The sequence below is a fragment of the Entelurus aequoreus genome, linkage group LG12, assembly GCF_033978785.1.
Source record: "Entelurus aequoreus isolate RoL-2023_Sb linkage group LG12, RoL_Eaeq_v1.1, whole genome shotgun sequence".
Classification (NCBI taxonomy): Eukaryota; Metazoa; Chordata; class Actinopteri; order Syngnathiformes; family Syngnathidae; genus Entelurus; species Entelurus aequoreus.
Genome location: NC_084742.1, coordinates 28,903,796 through 28,930,923, shown reverse-complemented (window position 1 = coordinate 28,930,923; position 27,128 = coordinate 28,903,796). Strand labels below are relative to the sequence as shown.

The window sequence follows — 27,128 nt, the reverse complement described above, 5'->3', positions numbered from 1 at the left end:
TATTTGGTGAGTGGGGTCACCAGTCTAACCATAGCACAAAGCCCAACGGCTGACGTCGGGATTCTAATGTACAATTTGTGCTCCCCACAACACCAGAATAAGTCAGCTCGTGTCCAAGGGCCTATCCTAGAGCCATCTATCAGTGTGGTGCACCAGTAACGGTTAATGTCACCCAATTTGTTGGGGGACGAAGAGGTTCCTATAATTTGAAAACGCGTGTAATTCAGCTTTTGGGCCACAAAGGGAAGAAGTCGGGTGGCATTGTCAACAGAAGGGTACACATGTCAGTCAACTTAAAAGGGGCGGGGTAAGTGTGGGAAAAGGGACGTCCAGCGGAAGAAGCAACACAGTCACCCAGGTTTTGGCATCCACCTGAGCCACAGGTTGTCTGCACCCGATCCTAAGGTCAAAGTTACCAGGCCTTCGGTGGTGATGTCATTAGCACGCACAGATGTGAGCCTTTGAAACACCACCGAGGTGGGGTGGTACTTTAGGTGCTACAGAGAGTGTAGAGGTAGTTAACGCCCTCTCAAGGACATTAATTTTAATAATTCCTTTAGCGTCTGTATCAATCAGGTCAAGCCCCAAAACAACATAAAAGGGACGATGGGCACAACTTACCAGAGTATGTTGTCTGCATCCGACACCAATGGTTCAGGGTTGAGTCGTAACAAATATAGAGGTTATTTCCACGGTAATAGCTATTGTGTCCCCCGTAATTAATCACACTGCACAGGTCAAAAATAAGTCTAGCTATCCCCTTTGACCCAGTCTATTTAAAGTCCGCTGTATGTTCTTAGACACTTGTCAGTCACTGTCGTCAGGAAGGATGAACTGAGACACAAAGAAAGTAGAACACGCCCAAGCACCAGTCCGTCAGGGAACACTACCGGGTGTAACATCCTGCCTTTCGTCTATCAATATCAGAGTAATTTAGGTAACAAAACGGGGATGAACATCAAACTTTTCACTTAATGTAACGACACAGATAGTTATGCTGCAAACAAGCAAGAAAAACTAAGAAACATTTAGCATACTGGATTGGTCTCACACAAGGATATACAATATAGAAGTTGAAAAGAGTAATGTAGGTAGAAAATCTCTCTCGTCTCCTGGGCTGAGGGGCAGATGTTGTGGCGATGTCAGCAATGACATCCCCTGGTGAGCTGTCAGGTTCTTCAGCTGTAGTGCAGAGGGAGAGGTGGTACCAGGTGTCCCCTCCACCAGCCAGTCGAAGGGCGTGGGACGTCCGTTCCACGACCTTGAAGGGACCAGTCCACCTGAGCTCCGTCCACTTGCGTTTGATGACCTTGATCTTGACCCTCTCAGCGGGCGGAAGGGAATCTGTACAGAAGAACTGGCACACAAATTCTGCAGTTTTTTGTGTAAAATACCATTTTGGTTTTACGCTGAGTCCTCCTTCCATGGGGGGGCTGCTGGTCCTGTGAATGGCTGACTTGTATGCAGCTCATAGGGTGAAAAACTCAAAGGGCGGTAAAACAGTTTTATTCACGGACCTTCGAATGATCATTAACGCTAATTGCAACATGTCAATCCAATTAAATTTGGTCTGTGCACAGATTTTAGCCAATTAGTTTTTGATGTTCTGGTCCATCCTTTCAACCTTGCCTTGGGACTCAGGATGGTACCCCAAACCTGTGTTCTAGTCCGAAAGCCTTTTCGACCAAGGCTAAGTGAGTATTTTTTTAAATGGTTGCCGTTGTCTGACCTAATCTTTTTGGGGAAACCATGTCGGGGTACTAAGTCATTCACAAGTCATTTAATTACTGATATTGCATCCTCTTTTGAGGTTGTTGTTGCTTCCGGCCAACCACTGTGATTGTCAACACGAGTCAGTACGTACCTTTTCCCTTGTACCGTATTGATCATATTAATGAAATCAAAGACTATACATCAGGGGTCTCAAACTCAATTTACCTGGGGGCCACTGGAGCTAGGGTCTGGGTGAGGCTGGGCCGCATCAGGTTTTCAACAAAAAAAACGCATTTATTAAAAACAGAAAAAAAAAGAAAAAAAAAACTGTCTTCAATGCTTTTGCTTCTGCTATACCCTACACTTTTTCAGTGCTTTGGTTCCGGTTTTCCACAAGAAAAGCTCTGATAAAACATTCCACTGTTCTCAAATATCTTAATTTTTAATTTTCTACACAAAATAAGATGAAAAAATAAATAAACAAATAAAGAATAAAGAAAATAAATCAATCAATCAGTAATAAATAAATAAAATAATAATAAAACAGCAAATAAGAAAAACTTAAGAAACCACATATAGTTGGTGGGTAGAGAAATTATTTTTTTTCAGATTCAAATTAACAGTATTAACAGTTATTTAACCTTTAACATGAACATTAATGAAACTTTCAACATGAACTGTTCTGAACATGGCTTCTCTTGCCTACTTTTGGCTAGAGGTCTGGCAGCGCTTCCTCTCGCATAGCCGAGCCACATTTGGCTTGAGGGAGGAAGCAATTGAGACCCTCAGTAGACTTTGAAGATGCTCATCAGTAAGTCTGGTCCTGTACTTGGACTTATTGAAGTTCAAGGTGGAGAAGAGCTTTTCACACAAGTACGTGCTCCCAAAAAGGCACATGGTCCGCTTGAACATTCTGGAAAGCTCAGGGAAGCTGGGAGTCAATTCTCTCAAAAATTGCCCAAGCTTGTCTGCTCTTCCACTCACCTCCCTGAACTTGGCTTTGAGTTCAGAGTTGCACTGCAGGTCAATGAGCTCCATTTGAAGCACAGGAGGGGCATCTTGCACATCAAAGGAGAAGGGGTCCGCAAAAATTTGAAATGTGGCTCTGTGCGTCTTGAAGTCTGCAAATCTGTGGTCAAATTCCTCCTGTAGCTTCAAAATGGCATCAGCATACTTCTCACCACTGAATGGTGTGCCTGCATCCACAAGTGCCTTGCATGCTGGGAAATGGCAAAGGTTTGTCTGAGATAGCTGAACTTTCCATAGCATAAGTTTTGTGGAGAATGCTCTCACATTGTCATAGGCAGCACTGACAAGTTGCCCCTGGCCTTGTAACCTCTTGTTCAGTACATTAAGCTCATGCGTGACATCAACAAGAAAAGCTAAGTCCATGAGCCATATAGGATCACTTAACACAGGAACAGCCACCCCATTCTTCTCCATGAAGACTTTCACTTCTGCTCTCAACTCAAAAAATCTCTTCAACATGTTTCCCCTGCTGAGCCAACGTACCTCGGTGAAGTAAAGCACGTCCCCATATTCTGACTCCATTTCTTCTAAAAAAGCACGGAACCTTCTGTGTTTTAAGCCCCTGGATCTGATGTGGTTGATGCATTGCACAACAACAGACATCACGTTGTCAAATTTCAGGCATTTGCTGCAAAGGGCCTGCTGATGGATAATGCAGTGCAGAGCTATGGCTTCCTCCACACCCTCCTCTTCCAGTTTTTTTTGAACAAGTGCCACCAGTCCATTTTTCCTCCCTGTCATTGATGGCGCTCCATCAGTTGTTATCCCAACAAATCTCTTCCATGAAAAACCGGCATTCTCAATGGCATCACACAGCTGGTGAAATATCTCCTGAGCGGTGGTCTGGCCATGCATTGGCATTACTGTGAGCAACTCCTCTGTCACTTCAAAATTGTCATCAACACCACGGACATATATTGCGAGCTGGGCAGTGTCAGTGATGTCTGTGGTCTCATCAAGAGCGACTGAGTATACACTGAAACATTTTGCTTTCTCACACAGTTGATCATAAATGTCACTTGACATGTCACAAATGCGCTCTGCCACGGTGTTGGCAGAAAGGCTGATGTTGCTGAACTGACCTTTCTTTTCTGGACAGACAATACTTGCAGCCTGTAACAGGCACTTTTTGACAAATTCACCTTCTGTAAATGGCTTTCCTGCTTTAGCAATCATCTCACTAACCACATAGCTAGCTTCGACTGCTGCGTTATTCTCTTTGGTTACTTTCTTAAAAAAATCTTGTTGCTTCAGTAGACATGTTTTAAGATTGGCAACTCGGTTGGCTCTCTCATCTCCCTGGTATTTTGCATAGTCCTCAGCATGTCTAGTTGTGTAATGACGTTTCAAATTGTATTCCTTATGCACCGCAACTTTCTCTGTGCAAATAAGACACGTCGGAGTGCCCCTGTGCTCCACAAAGAAATACTGAATTTCCCACTTTTCCTGAAATTGTCTGTGCTCATCACCAACCTTTCTCTTCACTGCAGGCTTTGAGAAAGACATGTTTGGGGCTGTGTAATATATAATTTCACTAGGTATCGCTGTTGTGTTGAAGTTTAAGTTTTAGTGTTTAGCTGACGTACAAAGAACGTAATTTCCGCTGGTACCAGATTGGCTCAGGGTCCTGCGCCTGCATATGACGTCGAGCACGGCACAGTTAGTGATTGGTTGAACGTCAGAAACCATGGAAACACAAAGTGTTTGTGGTGGCCGTTTAATATTTATATTATAAGTTCTCCCTATAAACGTGCATTTTTTTCACACTGACAGGCTCAGATAGTTACAATAAGTGTCCGACAACATACTAGAAAGGAGAAATGAACGTATGTCTACCTTTAGCTTGAGATCGCTGTTTGTTGCGAGAGCCAATCAGTGTGGAGAGTCTCATAACGTTACTGCACACAGGTCCTGTGCGGTGTCCTGCAGGCTGCTGTGCCCGCTGCAGTTTATGGAAGACAGAGTTTACCGACAACCGTTTAACGACCAGGAGAGTTTATGTTTCGCAGCCGGCTCTGGAGGGAGAGAGCCGGTGAATCCCCTGTTTACTGACCGGGAGGAGAGAGCCGGTGAATCCCCTGTGAACTTCCCCTGACCGGGGGAATGGGACTGGACCGGAGTTCGCTGGCGGTTTACCTGACCGGGAGTTTCGGAGGGAGAGAACCGGGGGAAAACCGACGAGATTACATACAAAGTCAATGCAGACCGGAGGTTGTTTATTTTTTTCGCGGGACTGGACCGGAGGACTGAACCACTGCTAGCTGGCAGGCAGCCGGCTCAGAGCAGCAGCACTGAAGGAGAGAACTGGGGGAAAAACCCACAGTTTACCGGCGGCCGTTTACTGACCATGGGAGTATTTTTGAGTATTTTGCGATTATTTTTGTCGCTTTTGCTGTGAACACCCCTTTAGTCCACACAGCAGCAGAACAACAACAAACAGCGATCTCAAGCTAAAGGTAGACATACGTTCATTTCTCCTTTCTAGTATGTTGTCGGACACTTATTGTAACTATCTGAGCCTGTCAGTGTGAAAAAAATGCACGTTTATAGGGAGAACTAGGGAGAATGTGACGCCTCCAGAGGGTATCATGTACCCAGAAATGACAGCGGAGCTTCGGACTTTCAGAGCAGTACAGCGCAGTGATGGTGGTGATCTCAGTCATGGATGATGAGAGAAAAAGCAAAACAGGCGGGCTCGCTCGCGTATGGGCGGGACAAAATCGTGTCAATTGTGTCCGGTGTGCATACAGCTTTAAGCTGTCATTTCTGGGTACATGATACCATACAGCATCCATGTCAAACTCGCGCGGGCCGCACTAACATTAAACTTTCATATCAAGGCGGGGGCCTCAAACTAGCGTCCGGCGGGCCGCATTTGGCCCGCGGGCCGCGAGTTTGAGACCCCTGCTATACATGGTTTGCCCTCACCTCCTCCATATTCTAAATTTGATCTACTAAACTACTATCAATGTGTAAAATCGTTATTTTCAAATTAAAATTAGTTATAACTTCTTACCCACGGTAAAAACGTTAAAACTATGGAATGTGTCAGAGTCGGATGATTGTCGATTTAGTTCCAAGGAGTCTGTATCCACCCTCACTCACCCCCTTCTGTTTCTGAAAAAAGGACTGTGTTAGTCATACTATCACTTTCAGAAACATCTAAGAAAAAGTTCAGCTAATAGTCAAGTAGCGGAGGGCAGGTCATGTTTGAGGTCAATGTTTGTCTCTTTAGCCTCCATGGTCCACTGGGGGGTGGTGTTAGGGTAGGGGACCCCTTAGCAATATCACATATAACTCAAACTCAACTAAACCCTATCTTTTATGTAATTTATTCAATATGGTGAAAGTAACAAAATATGCTTATATTTATATTGTCACCAATACTACAAAAATACTACCCTTATGGCGGAAGCTTTAGCAATAGTATTTTGAATTTTTACCACACCTGGGGGCACCAATAATTCATTAAGTCAAGCTCATGTTGTAGAAAGTTGAATGATGCGGACACGTTTGTTACTGAATATTTTCTATCAGACTTCTGCCATGGCAACGTTGTGTATGTAATGAGCAACTATAATTATTTGATATGCTTAAATGTGTAATGTGTCGTTTTAGCTCAGCTGTTGTGTAGCTGCTAGCTCCTCGTAGCCTACAGGTGTCTAAAGTTCAGGCCATAGTTATGTGTTTAACATAACCATGGGCTAAACCTAAACAATTGAAAATGTGGTATTTGGGTGTCGGTGTAATGTGTGGCAGCTACGCCGTGTCTTATCATTGGACCTAAGTTCTTTGGTTTTGTAGGCGAGACAGAGAGCAAGGGAACAATGTGGGACATCAATTGTGTCCATCTTATATCATGCTAGCTGTTGCAAAGATAGGTCAACATGAGCAGCCACACCTTGAGTTCCAACATATATAAATAATCATAACATATGGCGAGTCGGGTGGCAGAACACACGGAAGCATCTCAGTCAGTCAGGGTTTTCACTGTTAGAGCAGTTGGATGTCAGCCATTCCTGTTGTTTCAGGCTGTGGTATGAGCTCATGGAGGAGTCTTGGTAGTGGTGTCGCAGCTGAGTGGTTGAGCCGTCAAGTAACACCAGAAATGTTCCTTCTGTGCGATTTCAATGTCAGGGTACAGTCTGTAAAGGAGGTCCAGCAATCTGAACCGGAAGTGGTTTGGTGACAGGTAACCCTCTTGTGATCCCAGCGAAGCCTTCGACCTTTAAAGAGGAAGCACACAGTTTTTTTGATAACTCTGCATTCAGAATCGAATGGGTGGCTGATAAAATTGTCCGTTGACACTCATGTCCAGCAGGGGTCCTGTCGGTACTTCCTGCTGCGGCTCCTGATGTGGGCGTCCTCTTTCCCGCCTTCGTGTTCGTTTGTTGGCACGACGGAACCTTTCCTGTTCGGAAATGTTCGGACAGTCACGACTCCAGTGACCAGGCTGGTCACAGCCGAAACAGTGTCTACCCCAGACTGGCTTTGAAGCATCGTGTTGTCCACTACTGTTGAGGATTCTTTCCTCCACCTGTTGGAACTCAAAAGCAAGGTCACCCACTGCTGAATATACCCTAGCTGATCTTTGACCTTTTGGTTCTTTTAACCTTTTATCTTCAGCGATCTGTAATTTAAGTAGTCGTTTCCTTGTTGCTCTGTCATTAGCCCTATTTTGCATGGGATGAATAAAATGTCCTGCCATATATTGTTTTTGGCACCTTGTATATCAGGGTTAACTTTGTCCAAAGTGTTTGGCCAAAGGTTCCCTCCCGGAGGTACAGGTGGGAAAGCAAGGTCAACAATGGCTTGCATGTATGCATCGGCAAGAGACTTATATTGTAGTATGTCCAAAGTGTTAATGTCATGTGTCAAAAATGTCTGCCGGAGAAAATGGTCAGACGTGTACAAGGGGTTAATTTTCGGAGGCAGGATTAATCTTAGAGGGGGCGTGTTAATACCTCCTTCTCTTGTCACTGGAGTAGGGGGCGGTGGCTTAGTCAAAGTCTGGGCGGGTCGTTTGAATTGTCTTGCGCGTGCGCGGCAGACAAAAAACAATCAGTCTCTTCTGATATATTTGTCTCATTAATCATCGGTTCTTTTGCTGCATTTCGTTTTTCCACGTAATCCCCGCTTACTTTTATCATACGCCAAACTCTTAAATTCTCGAGCACCAACCTTGCTCCTTTTACTCTATCTCTGCGCGTTCCATTTTCACCAGCGCACACACACACACACAAGCACTCAGCAGCACACACACACACGCACACGCTAGCACTCCCGCACACACACACACACACGAGCACGCGTAAGCACTCCCGCACACACACACTCACACTCAGCAGCACATTCTCTGCGTTTCACTTTACCATAAAACTTCCAGTTACTTTTTTATTTTTTTTTTATTTTATTTTACCAGACGTTTGAGTTCACAACTTTTCGAGTATTGTAAACTCCCTCTTAACCCTTTTAAGGAACGTTCTCTTTTTTTTTCTTTTTAAACTGTACCTGCTAATTCCATTGTCGACAACCGTACATTCAATTGATCATCAAACAGTAATGATTCATCACATTCCTCCCCGACTGCCATCACATTTCTATCTGTCACACTTGTTCATGTCAAACCCTGTGGTCATTGTGTCTCTCATGCCCCATCCGTAACCCGAGAATGTATTCCTCATATTTTTCATAAGGACTTTAACCTTGAACTCTATTAGGGGTGACCAAATCCCCAGGGCGAACCACACCCGACTATTTGCTTACTCGTCAGTGAAGCAGCCCGTCACAGTAATCTTTATCGTATTATTAATAAGGACTCCAACCTCAGAATTAAAAATACGAACGGACTTTAACCAACAACTTTATCGTATTATTAATAAGGACTCCAACCTCAGAATTAAAAATACGAACGGACTTTAACCAACAACTTTACCGTATTATTAATAAGGACTCCAACCTCAGAATTAAAAATACGAACGGACTTTAACCAAGAACTTTACCGTATTCTTCAGAAGGACTTTAACCTTGCGAATTTAATATACGGACGGACTTTAACCAAGAACTTTATCAGGCACAGATGAAAGATTCAAGACACAATGACATGAGTTCACCACTATGTACAACTATTATGTAAAATGGCGGACAGGGCAAAAATACAACCAATCTATCAAAATCACCACTCTGTGCCTGGGATTACAAAACAGTGTTTGACTTACAGACTTCAAGACAGACTCCTAACGCAGATTTTATCTAAAAAGAAAGGTTCTGCTTACCTTGAATTGGCCAATTGAGTCTGTCCAGAAGATTGCAAGAAGTCATCAATCAACAGCGTGCCATCCCGGACGAGCCCCCAAATTGTTGCGTTGACCAGCATTCCTCCAATGGGGAATTCAAATTGCTAGTCTCTCCCAGATTCTTTTTATGGCACATAAGCTGATGTTTATATTCAATCAACAGGCAGTAATTGGTATTTTGTGGTTTATTCTCCAAGCTTAGAGGACAAACCTGAGACCAACCCAGCACCCAAGCGTTCCCTAGCCCGGTCCAGATCGGTCTAACAAAACCCCAGAACTCCTGTCTACTTCCTCCTTCTCCTGTCCCCCCCCCCCACCTGCTGTTTCCCCAGTCTAGCTGTGCTCCTTATCTTAGGAATGTAATGGCAGTCTCAACAAAGACAGCGCTCTGACTCTAACCAAGGACACTCGAATCCAAGCACTTTGTACCACACGAAACATTAGCTGATGTAAATATGACTATAAGAGTTTTTAGAAAGAAGTAACACTTAAATATGGATATGATTCTGATCTGCTTCCCACAGTATATATATACCACAGTCCGGCCTCCGGCCAAATTTTTTAACCCTATGCGGCCCCCGGGTCAAAAAGTTTGGGGACCCTTGCTCTATTATAACAACAACATGACTGCAAATTGTTAGTAGGTTCTCTTGAACTGCTAATGTGTGTGTGCATGTAAGTGTGGTTGAGACAGCAGTGATTGACAAGCATGGATGCCGGGCAAATTCTTCAGGCCGACAAGGATTTTTTTTTTCAATATAATTAAAAATTGTAAAAAAGTATAGACATTTTAAAACATATGTTCTCTTAACCACGAATGGTAACATAAACTAGTCGCTGGTGTTCTTGTTATATTTTTGGTTTAAAAAATGTACATTTAAGCAAGTTGCTCCTTTATTACATCGAATATTAATAGTTTTGATACAATATCATTTAAATGTACCATAAGATCTGGCCCAAAAGGGACAAGCGGTAGAAAAATGGATGGATGGATGGACAAATGTTGATGACCCCTGCCTACTCTTTAAAGCTGAGTGTTGACACGTCGCGTTACTGGTGTGTCCCAACGAGCGACGGGAAGTGTAGTCTTTATGCTGCAGTTGTACGCTGTTAGTGACTCATTTGACTACAAATACCAGCGTGCAACACAAACTGCTGCGCGTGGCGCCTGCGCATCGGCTTGCTGCTACTTTAAGAAGGTCCGTGTAACTGCTCCGAAAAACCTTTTTATTTATTAACGTTTGACTTTTCCTTCACATGCTCACTTTGATCGATTATAATTTTACTTAAGCATAACCTTAATGTTGCTCTGTGTGCATTTGTTACGGCCATATTTTTGTATTTTTCAGCTAACCGGCTTGGTGGAATGTGCTAGCTTTCATGTCGTCAGCTATTTTTGTTTCACTCATCTCGTATTTATTGTCAGTGTGCTAATTTTGTAGCAGATGAGTTTAAATATTAAAGATAACTCATCTAACTGCATGAATAGTTTATTTGATGTAAACACGTATTAACACAAGTAAAGATAAATTGAATACGACATGGAGGAGAGTTAATGAAATAAAAAAAACTTGCCAACAGTTGGAATCGGCCAAGAAATAACATTCGGCATTTTGTTTTAAGACAAGTTTGGCTCACTTATTAAAGTGGGTGCCATGGAGCCTGCCTGGCTACCTCAGGGCAGGGGGCGAGGTCGGAACCATAGTCAAGTGGAAAGGTCACTACCCCAGCGCATGGCACCAGGGAGGCCAGGCAGTGCTGTAGAAAGAGGAGGATCAAGCAGAAAGATGGCAGTCCCATCAGAAGGTTGGTACTATGATGACACCCTAAAATAATTACATTCATACCAATTCAGTTCTGCGCTTACCCACTTCCTGTCTCACGATGGAAAGGTGTTGCCGTCCACACTAAGTTTGAGGAGATCCGGAAGTCGGACCAGGCAGCTGCGCAGCGACTGATGGATAGCCGGTTGAGCTCCTCGTCCTCCGACGATGAGGATGAAGATGCAGATGCAGAGGCCGACCACAAGGATGCAAAGAGAGGACAGATACTGGAGTCTACCTTCACCACTTACACTGACCAGACAGGTGAACAGGCTCAGGTTTTGATCACATGATTTGGGCGTTGTTGTGACTATCTGTGTGTCTGTGTGTCCAGGTGGAGATGCCACAGGTCTGCTCAGAACTGGCCAGTATGTCAGCGAGCTCTTTCAGTCAGGAGCGCTTACCTGCCTTATCTGCATCGCGTCTGTCAAGAGGACCCAGGCGGTGAGGATGAATAGATGTATACATCCGTGGTTCTGAAATGTTTTTTACCAAGTACCACCTAAGGAAAAAAAGTGGCTTTCTAAGTATCACTATAATAACCAACAATAAAATACAGTAGTGTAGTAGTCCTAAGTATTCATCAAAAATAAGGCAGAGGTTTGATTTAACAAGTATATTTAATATTTTTGGCCACTGTAACACTGTGTTTTGAATACAGGAATAAAACACTGTACATTAATGAAGTCATTATTTGGCGTACCACTAGATGAAGCCCGCATACCACTAGTGGCAGAGTCGTGTACAGAGTATTGCCCTCTAAACAACAGGCGCCATAACTGCTATGAATGGCGTGTGTGGCAGTCCCCGCCTGATGCGTGCATTTGCCGTCATTTTGACATTAGGTTTTCTAACTAAGTGAATCTATCCATCCATTTTCTACCGCTTGTCCCTTTCGGGGTGGCGGGGGGTCCTGGAGCCTATCCCAGGTGCACTCGGGCGGAAGGCGGGGTACACCCTGGACAAGTCGCCACCTCATCGCAGGGTCATCACACTCACATTCACACACTAAATAAACCAAAATAATATGTCTATATATAGTTATAAAAACATATTCCAGCTCATTAACTTACAATAAAACATGCTTTTATTTTGTGAAAGTAGAATTTTTCAGCCGTATTTTGACGACTTTTCCAGGGTGTACCGAATGCAGCTGGGATAGGCTCCAGCCACCCCCGCCACCCAGAGAGGGAGAAGCGGTAGAAATGGATGGATAGTTTAATGAGATTCATAGATGCTTTTTTTTTGGTCAAACCATCTCTTAAATGTATTCATGTCTTCTGTTATTACTTATTTGTATTAGCTTTTGTGTGTTCTGTCTTGAACAAAACGCAGACACTGTTGTGTGTTTACCTCACACAAGACATGTAATCGGTGGCTCTCCAGTAGAGATGTCCGATAATGGCTTTTTTGCAGATATTCCGATATTGTCCAACTCTTACATACCGATTCCGATATCAACCGATACCGATATACAGTATACAGTTGTGGAATTAACACATTATTATGCCTAATTTTGTTGTGATGCCCCGCTGGATGCATTAAACAATGTAACAACAGGGTTTCCCACACATTCATTTATTTGTGGCGGCCCGCCACGAAAGAATTACGTTAGCCACAAATTAAAAAAAATAAAAATTAAAAATAATTTTTTTTTAAATACATTTTTGTATATTTTTTTGTCCTCTCCAGCTTCTCAGGCAAATCATATAGTTGATGTAGAGGCCCATATCGGCTGTTCAGATTTACTTTACAAAAGAGAAGTGTAAGATACTTCTCTTGTTGCCTTATTTGTATTTGACTTTATTAAATGTATTTATATTAGAAACACAACATGTGTATATAACAAAGGGTGCAAAGTCTGCAGGCAGTAGGAAACACATGGTTAAGTGTAGGGAGTAAAACTGATGGCAGTCTAAAGTTCAAGATTTTTGGAGCTCTTTGTTCAGTGGATCCGATGTTTGATGAAGCTCTGTGTCTATCTACCACCACTACTGTTTTCTGTTTATTTGTTACTGACTGTGGCAGGACACCTCTGCCTCTGTTTCACTTTATGTTGCTGGTAAATAATATGGTTGTAGTAGTAGGCTAAAGTTAAATTATTTAGTATGCACTAATTAAAGGGGCAGAGCTTTGAGACATTTTAGCTTTTATATGTTATAAGATATATTTTTGTAAGAACCACAATTAATAAATACATTTCAGTGAATAACTTATTGTTCAAATCTGTATATAAATATGTACATAAAGTGTTGTAATTATATTGTAAAATGGATGGATGGATGGATGTTTAAAACAAAACTGTTATTATTAATTAGTAAGTATACATTTTTTGAGCCTTTTTAGAGAAAATCAAATCATTGTAGTAAATTATGCAAATTACTCGATGATGTCATGGTGACCACGCCCATGGTCACGCCCCCACCGCCACAGGTATCTTGGCAGTTTATGGGAAACACTGAACAAGGTTTTCCAAAATAAGAGAACAACTTCAACTCAAGTTATGGAAAAAAGTGCCAACATGGCACTGCTATATTTATTATTGAAGTCACAAAGTGCATTATTTTTTTTAACATGCCTCAAAACAGCAGCTTGGAATTTGGGACATGCTTTCACTGAGATAATTCTGATACCCACTACAACTATGGGAAATACTATACTTTGACTTTCACAAAGTGCATTATTTTATTCTTTTTTTAAACATGCCTCAAAGCAACAGCTACAAAAACAATGAAGGCACACAGCTTCAGTCCAGAGTATACTAGAGTAATAAAGTAAACAATAACATAGTCCTCCTTTAGTGCAAGACTGGCTGGTATACTGTATAACAGGAAATTATAAACTGGGCTCAATCTGCCCTGCTCTAACGTATTTGTATGAGTAACAAAAATGTGCTGCAAGCTAGTGGTGAGTGCTTGAAGTGGCCTAGCAGTCAGCCAGAGCTTCTGAAATGCTGCGTTGAGACAGGGCAGCTCCGTTCACTGCAAGCTGCAAAGTGTGCGCCATGCAGGACAGACTAGCCACACCAAACTCCATCGTAGCTTTTGCCATATTGCGTGCATTGTCCCTGACCACAACGTGGGCTTTAGCCCTGGGTTTTTTTGTTGTTGTATTTTTGTTTTTTCTCGGCAGAGTCTTTAAGCGACAACTGTGTGGTACTACTTTTTTTCGGTGTTTGCTTTTCATCCATCTTCCCCTTGTATTCATCGTGTATCTCCTTATGATTCTTGAAGATCGTATTAAAGGAAGACGTCTTGGTTCCTCCTCGCATAACCAACTTTTTGCAGTCATTGCAAATTGTCAGTTTTTTATCCGTCAGACACACTTTAAAATAATCCCAAACCATAGACATGGTGTTGTTAGTCAGTCACCGAGGGAGCTCGCTTGTTAGCCACGGCTACAGCACCGGCAACAACACACTCTGGTTGTTGTTATGCTCGCGGCGGTTTGATGAGGTCATCAAGAGTCGCCAGTAAACCTCTCATGCTGCAGTCGTGCTGCAACTCCTGTGTTGTGTGTGGGAGAGGGTAGGGGCTGCTGATTGGGAGACGCAACGTCCGCGTTTTACCGGATATGTACCGCTCCGTACAGCTGTGTTTTAAAAAGTCATTAATTTTACTTTTTGAAACCGATACGATAATTTCCGATATTACATTTTAATGCATTTATCGGCCGATAATATCGGCAGGCCGATATTATCGGCCATCTCTACTGTCTACTCTCCAGTGTTGTTTCCGCACCTTAACTTCTCATCCTTGTCATTTTGCAGGTTGTTGGGTAAAGGTGTAAAAACTTTTCACAATTCTCGCGAGTGGAGCAGCCCCATGCTGTACAACAGGGCATTTTTATACATCGAAAAAGTAACGAGGAAGCATTGCGAACACATAGCATTAGCTCAAAATTAGTAGGAGTCATGGTGCCCTGTAGTCACCTAAGTGCTTTTTGACCAATCATTGAGGGGCTCGCCTTTAACCGGGTTGGCCATACTCTCTTATGCACGACTCTGACTAATGGTACACGTACCACAGTTTGAGAACCACTGGTATAAATGCATAGCTCGATGAACGGATAGATACACACTGTAACTGCATGGATAGATGGATTTGTTTCCATAATTAGGTACAGGCACAGAGTTACCTCCTGACCAGGCTGTGTGTTGTTACCTTCTTTGTAACATGACTTGTTTTTTGTTGTAAGCGTGAACGACAGAGCTGAGTTTACTTGAGTCAGCATCAGATTTTATACCCTTCAATTATGGAAATGTCAGAAAATATTTTGCACCACCGACCAGAACAGAATGTTCATCAAATAACGTAGTGAATGATGTGGAATATTGTTATTAAGTTTTGTTTCCTTTGCACATTCGCTAATAATCAGTCAATGACAGTTACTTCCACTTAAAAGCAAGCTGCTGTGCCACTGTAGGAATGTGTTTACACCGCATACACTCAAAAATATAAATGTATACATTTAAAAATAAACAAAAAATGTAGCCACCATTGATCACAAACTTATGACAACCAGCCAAACTTCACTTTTTATTAATTGCATTCACTTTCATATAATATATAGATTTTGTTTTACTTAAATGCTATTACATATTGATGGCTGCAGAGAAGTACTCGGCTGTCCATAGTGTTTTTACCGTTAAAAACAATATTACAAAGGCAACTGAAGCGATATCCTAATCAGATTTGATCTATTGCACTCAGTGAAGGGTTGCGCATATATAGACAATATACATTATAAGTTATATAAATTTGGCCGACGATAGAGCTTTTAATACTATATTGTGATAATGCGTGTTGATGACACATTCTAGCTGTGTCTGGCAAATTTGATGGCGACAAGCGAACGAGCACGTCTTCAACGTACTATAGCATTCTCACTCGCGGTTAATGTCCCTCCACAGTGCAAAGCTACTTCCAAATCAGCAAACTTCGCCTCTATGGTGGCAAATAAACTATGTTTCTTGCAAGTATTATTATTACTGGAGGATGCGGAATAGCTAAACATGCTAGACCAGTGTTTTTGCCAAGGCACATTTTTTTTAATTGAAAAAAATCCAGAGGCACACCACTAGCAGAAAACATAAAAAAATGAAACTCAACAGCCGATATTGACAGTAAAAAGTCGTTCTCGCAATTGTTGGATATAAATTCAAACCATAATCAACCATGCATCACTGTAGCTCGTCTCAAAGTAGGTGTACTGTCACGACCTGTCACATCACACCAGGACTTATTTTGAGTTTTTTGGTGTTTTACTGTGTAGTGTTTTAGTTCTTGTCTTGCGCTCCTATTTTGTTGTTGATTGTCATGTCATGTACGGATGTACTTTGTGGACGCCGTCTGCTGCTCCACACGCTGTAAGTCTTTGCTGTCGTCCAGCATTCTGTTTTTGTTTACTTTGCAGCCAGTTCAGTTTTAGTTTCGTTTTGTATAGCCATCCCTAAGCTTCAATTACTTTTCTTAGCGGCAGTCGACTTTTGTTTATTTTTGGTTTAAGCATTAGATACCTTTTTACCTATACCAATCCAATCCAATCCAATCCACTTTATTTATATAGCACATTTACACAACAAGAATGTTTCCAAAGTGCTGCACAGCCATGTTAAAAACAATATTAAAAACAATATTAAAGGCCTACTGAAACCCACTACTACCGACCACGCAGTCTGATAGTTTATATATCAATGATGAAATCTTAACATTATAACACATGCCAATACGGCCGGGTTAACTTATAAAGTGACATTTTAAATTTGCCGCTAAACTTCCGGTTCGAAACGCCTCTGAGGATGACGTATGCGCGTGACGTAGACCGGGGAACACGGGTATGCCTTCCACATTGAAGCCAATACGAAAAAGCTCTGTTTTCATTTCATAATTCCACAGTATTCTGGACATCTGTGTTCGTGAATCTGTTTCAATCATGTTCATTGCATTATGGAGAAGGAAGCTGAGCAAGCAAAGAAGAAAGTTGTCGGTGCGAAATGGACGTATTTTTCGAACGTAGTCAGCCACAACAGTACACAGCCGGCGCTTCTTTGTTTACATTCCCGAAAGATGCAGTCAAGATGGAAGAACTCGGATAACAGAGACTCTAACCAGGAGGACTTTTGACTTCGATACACAGACGCCTGTAGAGAACTGGGACAACACAGACTCTTACCAGGATTACTTTGATTTGGATGACAAAGACGCAGACGTGCTACTGTGAGTATGCAGCTTTGGCTTCTAAACATTTGATCGCTTGACCGTATGTGCGCAACTTTTTTTTGCGTATGTACGTAACTTTTTTAAAATATATAAGCTTTATGAACCTTGGGTTAGGTGAACGGTCTTTTGGGCTGAGTGATTGTGTGTGTTGATCAGGTGTTTGAATTGTATTGGCGTGTTCTATGGAGCTAGGAGCTAGCATAGGAGCTAGGAGCTAGCATAACACGTACCGTACCGTACGTGCGCGTCACGTACGTAACTTTTTAAAAATATATAAGCTTTATGAACCTTGGGTTAGGTGAACGGTCTTTTGGGCTGAGTGATTGTGTATGTTGATCAGGTGTTTGAATTGTATTGGCGTGTTCTATGGAGCTAGGAGCTAGCATAGGAGCTAGCATAACACGTACCGTACCGTACGTGCGCGTCACGTACGTAACTTTTTAAAAATATATAAGCTTTATGAACCTTGGGTTAGGTGAACGGTCTTTTGGGCTGAGTGATTGTGTGTGTTGATCAGGTGTTTGAATTGTATTGGCGTGTTCTATGGAGCTAGGAGCTAGCAGAGGAGCTAGGAGCTATCATAACAAACACGCAGGTGTTTTTATGCAGGATTAATTTGTGGCATGTTAAATATAAGCCTGGTTGTGTTGTGGCTAATAGAGTATATATATGTCTTGTGTTTATTTACTGTTGTAGTCATTCCCAGCTGAATATCAGGTCACCCCCGGCTCTCACAGCATCTTCCCTATCTGAATAGCTTCAACTCCCCACTAGTCCTTCACTTGCACTTTACTCATCCACAAATCTTTCATCCTCGCTCAAATTAATGGGGAAATTGTCGCTTTCTCGGTCCGAATCTCTCTCACTTCATGCGGCCATCATTGTAAACAATAGGGAACTTTGCGTATATGTTCAACTGACTACGTCACGCTACTTCCGGTAGGGCAAGCCTTTTTTTTATCAGATACCAAAAGTTGCAATCTTTATCGTCGTTGTTCTATACTAAATCCTTTCAGCAAAAATATGGCAATATCGCGAAATGATCAAGTATGACACATAGAATAGATCTGCTATCCCCGTTTAAATAAAAAAAATTCATTTCAGTAGGCCTTTAAAAACGATATTAAAAACAATATTAAAAACAATATTATGCTACACCAATGACTGAATAAAAACAAAGAATAAAGGAATAGAAAACCAATACAGAGACAATATAAAAAATAAATATGATTAAAAACGATTTTAAAGGGTAAAACCAATTAAAACAGTAAAATACACATCAAAATTTATAACCCTAACCCTAACCACACAGGACAACAGAGGACAGAAGACTACACAACTCACGTAGTGTTAAAAGCCAAAGAATAAAAGTGGGTCTTAAGACGAGACTTAAAACACTCCACTGTGGGAGCAGTTTGAACATAGAGGGGCAGAGTGTTCCAGAGTTTAGGGCCGACCACAGAGAAGGCCCTGTCTCCCCTGGTTTTAAGTCTCGTCCTGGGCACCACGAGCTGGAGCTGGCTCTCGGACCTCAGAGCGCGCGCAGGAGTGTAAATTTGGATGAGGTCCGAGATATACTGAGGTTCCAGTCCATGTAAAGCTTTAAAAACAAACAGCAAGGATTTAAAATCAATTCTAAAATGAACAGGGAGCCAGTGCAAACTCCGAAGAATTGGGGTTATATGCTCACGTTTCCTGGCCCCTGTTAAAAGTCGTGCTGCCGCGTTCTGGACTAACTGCAACCGGGAGAGAGTTTTTGGCTAATGCCAGCATAAAGTGCATTGCAGTAGTCCAGGCGACTTGAAATAAAAGCCTGCACGACTTGTTCAAAAAGGTTAAAAGATAAAAATGGTTTTACCTTTGCTAAAAGACGAAGTTGATAAAAACACGATTTTAAAACGCCATTGACTTGTTTGTCAAATTTAAAATCGCTGTCTATAGTGACGCCAAGGCTGGTGACTTTGGGACGCACATGATTTTGCAATGCTCCCAAGTCAGTGAGGGCCAAAAACTGAAATTTCCGTTTTTCCCTCATTCATTATTAAAAAATTCTGGGCTAACCAAGCCTTGACATCGCATAGACAGTTGAGAAGGGGTGTCAGGGGGCCGTGGCCTTTTGAAATTGGCATATACATTTGGCAGTCATCTGCATAAAAGTGATAAGACACTCCATGTTTCTTAAAAATCTCTCCAAGAGGGAGAATGTACAAGGAAAACAGGATGGGGCCTAGAATGGATCCCTGGGGGACACCACAGTAAAGCGGAGCAGAAGAAGAGGTGGCGTCCCCCAGCCTGACAGAGAAGGACCTCTCTGACAGGTAGGATCTGAACCACTCTAATGCAGTCCCCCTGACACCCACACAGTCTCTCAGGCGGTCTAAAAGAATTGTGTGGTCGACTGTATCAAAGGCAGCTGTAAGATCTAAAAGCACTAAAATGGCAGAGCTACTAGAATCAGACATTAAAAGCAAGTCATTAAAAACCTTTAAAAGTGCAGATTCGGTACTGTGCAAAGCCTTGTATCCAGACTGAAATGGATCTAAAGTGCTATTTTCATCTAAAAAAGGCTGCAGTTGCGCTAAAACACATTTCTCCAGAATTTTTGACACAAAAGGTAATTTGGAAATGGGCCGATAATTTGACAAACATGTCTGATCTAGACCTGTTTTTTTAATCAAAGGCTCGACAACAGCTCTTTTACAAAAAAGAGGGGACACAGCCAGAAATCAAGCTGCTGTTGATGATGTCCCTAATAGACAAATCAATAGTGTCCCAGATTTCTTTAAAAAAGCGAGGGGGGACTGGGTCTGTGGGACAGGACGAGGGTTTCAGTTTGTGGACTATTCCTGTAAGCTCAGGCATGGACACAGGCTCAAAGTGACTAAACACAGCCGAGCACTGAGTGGCCACATTAAAACTCAATGGAGAGCGAGAAAGATTTGCCCGAAAAAAAGCGACCTTATCGTTAAAAAAGGAGATACATTTTTCACAAGTTTTACTTGTCATCTCCAGTAAAGTGGCTGGATTCGGATTAAGAACATAACTAATAGTATTAAAAAGAACACGTGGCTTGCTGATACTATTTAAAATTAAGTCTGACAGATATTTTGTTTTCTCAGCTTTAACCACACTTTGATAGTTCTGACAGTTTTCTTTTAAAATTTGGTAAGAAACCTCCAAGTGATCCCCTTTCCACTTGCGCTCCGCCCTTCGCCACTCAAGCCGAGCTGTGCGTGTGGTTTCATTGAGCCAAGGCTCCTGTTTTGGCTTTGGACGTATAGCTTTGAGGGGCGCTATACTATCCAGAACCTCAGAACATGTATACCCTGCCTCCCGCTGTCATCTGCATATTGTGATCACGACAAACCATGTTCCCGACATCCACAAAGCAATTAGCTACTTGCTGCCACCTACTGATATGAAAGAGTATTACACGGTTACTCTGCCACGCTCTAAACAGCACAGGCACTCAACAACGGCACATTATTTGCATATTAAAATTACTGGTTTTCAAAAAATATTTTTAAACCAATATATCATGGTACACTAGTGTGCCACGGCACAGTGGTTGAAAAACACTGTGCTAGACTACGAACCGTAGGAGGATATGCTAACCGCTAACTGATAAGTTAGAGCTTTAGAATTTAAACAGACGCGGGTGGATCATTAACCATTAAAAATACCAAGTATAGTATCAGTTTGTGGTCGATGTTACAGTGATTAGATTGTTATTATTTATTAACAAAAAATATTTTGTTACTGTATGTAAACTCAGGAAAAGGTCCCTGGACACTAGAGGGCTTTAAAGGCAAAAAATAAAGGATTTAAATCAATAATAATTTAAATATTTAATTGATGCTGTGACACTGCCATCCTGTGTTTTTGTCTGTAATTATTCAATGATCTTGAAAATCTAAAAGGGGAACTGTACTTTTTTTAAAATTTTGCCTATCATTCAATAAGACAAAAACACTTGTTTTTCTTTTTTAAAGCATTCTAAATTGTGAATAAATGTGATCAAAAGTCCGCTTACAATGGAGTCATTAGGAGTCGCTCTATTCTGCCTATAAATCCTTTAAAAAAACATCCAAAAATCTCTATTAAAGTGTTATGTACATGCTGTAAGTATATATGTAATGTGGTAGCAGGCACATATATAATAACTAGGGATGTCCGATAATATCGGCCTGCCGATATTATCGGCCGATAAATGCGTTAAAATGTAATATCGGAAATTATCGGTATCGTTTTTTTTATTATCTGTATCGTGTTTTTTTTTTTTTTTTATTAAATCAACATAAAAAACACAAGATACACTTACAATTAGTGCACCAACCCAAAAAACCTCCCTCCCCCCATTTCTTTCTGTTATCAATATTCTGGTTCCTACATTATATATCAATATATATCAATACAGTCTGCAAGGGATACAGTCTGTAAGCACACATGATTGTGCGTGCTGCTGGTCCACTAATAGTACTAACCTTTAACAGTCAATTTTACTCATTTTCATTAATTACTAGTTTCTATGTAACTGTTTTTATATTGTTTTACTTTCTTTTTTATTCAAGAAAATGTTTTTAATTTAGTTATTTTATTTTATTATTTTTTTTAAAAAGTACCTTATCTTCACCATACATGGTTGTCCAAATTAGGCATAATAATGTGTTAATTCCACGACTGCATATATCGGTTGATATCGGTATCGGTAATTAAAGAGTTGGACAATATCGGAATATCGGATATCGGCAAAAAGCCATTATCGGACATCCCTAATAATATTTAATATTTACATATTTTGCTCGATTTTAGCATACGCGCCCTGCGTTAGCTTTTTTTTTCAACAACATAACTGATTACTACTCACGGCAGACTTCATCAGAGCCAACAAACATAATAAAACATCACTGCCTGTACAAGGTCTGCTGTCATTCGTATGGTTATTTATTGGGTTTTATGGGCAGAATGGAAGACCTCCCGAGGTTGGCTCCATTGTAAGCGGACTTTTATTCATAAGTTAGATTGCATTAAAATAAAATACATCCGTCGTCATAAAAATTGTGAACGATAGGCAAATATCCAAAAAAGTGCTGTTCTTCTTTTAAGTGTCACTTTTGATATAGCAATATTGCTCCTTGTAGTATTGCTCAGAGCTAATGTCAATTATCCAACTAAACAGTAAAATAAGTGTTAATTTAATTTTAACAGAAGTGTAGATAAAACTATGTTACAAAAGAAAGTAATCAGCTATTGACAGTAAATTAGTGCAGAGATGAATAATGAATAGTTTTGAAAAATTAGGAGACCTTGTAAACCGTTTTAAAATGTTTCTATTATCATTTACATACCAAATGATATATTGTGATATTTATCGTTACCGCAGAGGAGCAATATATATTGCAATATAGATTTTAGGCCATATCGCCTATCCATATTGGTTACAAAATTTTTAGGATATCGTGTACCGGACAAAGATAAGGGACATTACTGACCTAAAGCAAAATATTATTGATGCCATTGCGACCATTGATGAGGTTATGCTCAAGTGAACATGGCAAGAAATTGAGTACCAATTAATTGTACCCTCATAGAGGTTTGTTAAACGAAGTAAAACAATTCAATATGTAATTCTAATTTTACAATTATTTGAACATATTTACCTTTTTTGTAATATTTGTAAAATGGTAAAGAGATTTTATACACACCCTGTACATCATCTTGGTGACCAGAGGTTGAATTGGGACCGCACCCCCCCCATGATGGATAATATCCCCCCCTCCAGGTGTGGAGCTGCTCCAGCTGCTTCTCCCTTTTCCATCTTCCATGTATCCAAAAATGGGCCAGAGACTCTGCTTTCCTAGTTAGCTCCGTCACGGATGAAGACTTTGGACACAAGCAGCACCCATGGCCTTGGCAAGTCATGTGACCGCATCACAACACTTACCTTCCTCAGAGTTCCTTTTTTACTGTTGTCATTCTCCCTTCTCAGTCCTAAGTGTCGAGCAGAGTATCCCCACAGTGCCACGCCTACAAAGTAAGAAGACGCATTGAATACTGCAGACGTGCGACACACATATGATTGTATGTGTTGTGCTCAGGTACACGTGTTACTGTGGGAAGCTTCAGGACCCTCCACCTGATCCGTGGCTAGTTCCTCACTCGTGTGGCTCTGTATGTCAGAAGGAGCTGAAACCTTCTTGTGGACATGCATGTCTTCTACTCTGTCACCCTGGTAACCTCAAACAAACAAACACACGCACACACACACACACAAACACACATTCACAATGCATGTGTGCGCCCTCAGGTCCTTGCCCCCCTTGTCCAAAGATGGTGTCTGTTTCCTGTTTGTGCGGCAAAGCAAAGCCCCTCCCGCGTCGCTGTAGCAGCAAGGTGTGCTGAATGACTAATTTTGACTCTTTCTCATCCAATCACAAAACTCCACAGATAAAGTGTGTGTGAATGTGTTTTCAGGCCTGGTCGTGCCAGAAGCCATGCGGACGGCGGTTACTATGCCAACAACACACTTGCTCACAGCCGTGTCACTCAGGTAAACACAAGTGAAGAACCCGCAATGAGTCATATGTGATGTCTACTTACACATACATATTTGTGTGTGTGTATGTCAGAGTGCCCCCACTGCCCCAGAGTCAGCCTTCAGAAGTGTGTGTGTGGACGACAGGAATCCCAAAGACCTTGCGCTAGTCCTAAGTGGAACTGTCAGAATGTACGCCACTTTATTAGGAACTGCCTGGTCTTTCAAGATGCTTGATAATGTCCGTTTTCAGGTGTGTGGTGTCCTTCTCTCCTGTGGAAATCACACCTGTGAGCTGGTGTGTCATGACGGACTTTGCCCCCCTTGTCCTCGCTCGCTTAGCAGATCATGTCCATGCGGCAAGACCAGTAAGAGACACACACAGCTCCAGACTGTCTTGACCCATTTTCATCGGTACGTTTGTGTGTGTGCGCACACAGAGTGGTCCCTGCCGTGCACAGAGGAAATCTCACTATGTGGGGATACGTGTGACCGCCTTCTAACATGTGGAAAACACACCTGCACTATGAGGTGTCACCGTGGGAATTGTGATACCTGCAGACAGGTTTCATATTTACACACATGCATATTCACATTGTGCTGGTATTTACTTGCTTTGTGTGTGTGTGTCAGGAGGTGGAGAAGGAGTGCAGGTGTGGGAAATACAGGAAGTTGCTGGCATGTCACAAAGAGTATGTGTGTGAGTCCAAATGTTCCAAGAGTAGAAGCTGCCAGAAACATCAGTGTAGGAGGAAGGTGAGTCCCCATCATCGTCATCCTCATCATTACCTTCATTAATGTGTACCTGTGTTCGTCAGTGTTGCCCTGGCAACTGCCCCCCCTGTGACCAGAACTGTGGTCGAACTCTGGGATGTCGCAACCACAAATGTCCATCTGTCTGCCACCAAGGTAGGTGTGTGTGTGTGCATGTGTGTATGGTGTGATACTCACTCACTCTGGGCTTTGCACTCTGTCAGGAAGTTGTTATCCATGTCCAGTGACGGTGGACGTCAAATGCGCATGCGGCGCTACCTCCTTGACGGTCCCGTGTGGACGAGAACGGAGTACCAAGCCTCCCCGCTGCAAAGAGCTCTGCAGGTAAGTGCACCTCCTGTGAGTCCATCACGTATGTGTGTGGGCATACGGGCTGCTTACGTGAGGTGCGATGTCCACCTTAGGTGTCCTCCCTCCTGCCACCACACGTCCAGAGAACGCCACCGCTGCCACCCGGGGCTCTGCCCACCATGTACACAGCCCTGCCTCCTGCCTCTGGTTGGCTGCTCGCACACGTGCCCGCGGCCGTGTCACGACCGGGTTCTGGTTAAGTCGCAGCAGGTACAATGCTCTCGCCCTGCTTCCAAATAGACCAAGCAGAAATCACCACATCTTTTTTTCCCTTGTGTCCCTCAGGTGCAGTTGTCTGGACCATGGCAGCAGCCATCAGAACCAGCATTTGTGACCAAGGCCCTGCCCTGCCCCCCTTGTCAAGTCCCGATACCAGTGTAAGTCCAACACTATCCATCTATGAGCATGTGCACAATTTTTACTGAATCTTTCTCTTCCAGGTCCTGTTTTGGAGAACATGAGGTGAGAAGGTTTCTTCATCATTATGTGTCCTCTCCTCTTTCCCTCATTCTAACCGCTTATTTACTTCAGCCACTTGCTAATCACCTTCACATTCTGTCTTCTTCAGGTCAGCCCGCTGCCGTGTCATCATCGTGGACGTTTCTCTTGCAAAAGACCCTGTGGACAACCTCTGACCTGCGGAAACCACACCTGCAGCAGGGAATGTCACCTGGTTACCAACAACGACAAGGTGACAATCAGTACAGCCAGCCTAGCATAGTTGCTGACCACAGTGGCTAAAGTTAGCCGAGTAGGTTGTAATCTGCAGTCTTATGTGTTTATCTGTTTTTTTTAGTGTGGGGAATGTGAGGAGAGCTGCTCTAAATCCCGCCCACCTCTTTGTCCTCACACCTGCCCACTCCCCTGTCACCCTGGGGGCTGTCCCCCCTGCAGCCAGATGATCCGCCAGCGCTGCTACTGTAAGATGAGCGTGCTTTATGTGGAGTGCACGTAAGTATACACAATCTCCTATTTTGTTTTTGTCTATTTGTCATCATCTTTGTGTGTTTGTGTGCGTGCAGAAAAATGACGTCAGCTGATGGTGACATGAGAATGGCGATGGGTTCGTGTGGTAACCAGTGTCCCAAAGAGGTACGCACCATCACTTCATAACAAGCCTGTCTCTGTGTCCATGTTTGGACATGAAGCATCAACTTGTCACCACACACTTCCTGCAAATATCAAAACCACATATTTGACAGCTGATATTGCAATAACACACACACACACACACACACTCTTAAACTGTGCATGTAAATGTCCTCCAATAAAGATGTGTGTGTGTGTGTGTGTGTGTGTGTGTGTGTGTGTGTGTGTGTGTGTGTGTGTGTGTGTGTGTGTGTGTGTGTGTGTGTGTGTGTGTGTGTGTGTAGCTCAGCTGCAACCATCGCTGCAAGCAGGTGTGTCATCCAGGTGGGTGTGAGGTCAAATGTCATCAGAAGGTAAAGCTGCGATGTCCTTGCAAGAGGCTGAAGAAGGTAGAAAAAACATCCTTATGTGTCTTTTTAAAGTGTGCGTTAGTTGAATGTCTTATCATTGTGTGGAATGTGTGTGTGTGTGCGTGCGTGCGTGTACAGGAGATACCTTGTGCGCTGTCGTCAGAGTATGTCGTTGAGTGTGATGACACCTGCATACAACAGCAAAAGAAAGTCAGCCAGGTGAACAAACACACATGGTGATGAAATGACAATGTCCGAGGTAGTTGTCATTGATGTTTGTCCGTGCGTGTTCAGTTGAAGGAGGTGGAGCAGAAAGCAGCAGATGAAGAGGAGCAAAAGAAATGTCAGGTGAGGATCAGGATGAATATATTACATGTCACATGACCATGTCTAGTTAAGCTAGGCTAACTACTAGCGTATCAATAGGATGAGCTGGAGGCGTTCACCAAACGTCAGCAACGAGGAGGTCGCAGGAGCAAGAAGCGAGGCAGGCAAGAGGACACTGAGAACCAAGGTGGGAGTGCAAGGTGTTGGAGGGGCTTGGTCTTTGTCCTTGTGCCACTGGGTGGAGCGCTGCTTTCAGTCGCTGCTTATTTCCTATTGAACAGCTGATGCTGGATGTCAAATGATACTTTTAAATAAAGTTGAGTGTGAAAACTATTTCCTGTTGTTTATTGACACACACACACACACTCATGGCGTGCCATATACGGGGGAAGTTAGGAGAATTTGAAGGGCCCCCTAACTGAAAGGGACCAAAGAAAATTGAATTGTGTTGTCAACAGCTGCCCTGTGGGGCCCCAATGTGATTTTATATATATATAGTATATATATTTTTATATATATATATATATTTATATATATATATATTTTTTTTTTTTACATGGCACCTATAATTCCTGGCGGTGTCCATGCTCATGGAAACACTTAACACAACTGGCATGATG

The 27,128-nt window shown here is 42.4% G+C and overlaps 1 protein-coding gene across 1 annotated transcript; it reads left to right on the top strand.

Annotated features, from left to right (window-relative positions):
* The first annotated feature begins 10,098 nt into the window (after positions 1 to 10,098).
* On the top strand, positions 10,099 to 26,841 carry nfxl1 (nuclear transcription factor, X-box binding-like 1). The gene is made up of 25 exons (XM_062066916.1): positions 10,099 to 10,237; positions 10,662 to 10,844; positions 10,931 to 11,125; positions 11,196 to 11,305; positions 22,865 to 22,995; positions 23,072 to 23,116; positions 23,181 to 23,314; positions 23,390 to 23,475; positions 23,557 to 23,632; positions 23,712 to 23,809; positions 23,871 to 23,985; positions 24,058 to 24,182; positions 24,251 to 24,373; positions 24,436 to 24,526; positions 24,595 to 24,715; positions 24,796 to 24,952; positions 25,028 to 25,119; positions 25,183 to 25,204; positions 25,311 to 25,433; positions 25,539 to 25,693; positions 25,765 to 25,834; positions 26,116 to 26,220; positions 26,320 to 26,400; positions 26,476 to 26,529; positions 26,608 to 26,841. Exons 2-25 carry the CDS (start codon positions 10,694 to 10,696, stop codon positions 26,791 to 26,793), a joined length of 2,646 nt encoding a protein of 881 aa, XP_061922900.1. The 5' UTR covers positions 10,099 to 10,237; positions 10,662 to 10,693; the 3' UTR covers positions 26,794 to 26,841.
* The last annotated feature ends 287 nt before the right edge of the window (positions 26,842 to 27,128 follow it).

Coding starts and splice junctions, on each gene's coding strand:
- nfxl1 (XM_062066916.1), top strand. CDS start 10,694: ATGGAGCCTGCCTGGCTACCTCAGGGCAGGGGGCGAGGTCGGAACCAT. Junction 23,986..24,057: donor ATGTCCATGCGGCAAGACCA/GTAAGAGACACA, acceptor GTGCGCACACAG/AGTGGTCCCTGCCGTGCACA. Junction 26,401..26,475: donor AGCAAAAGAAAGTCAGCCAG/GTGAACAAACAC, acceptor GTGCGTGTTCAG/TTGAAGGAGGTGGAGCAGAA.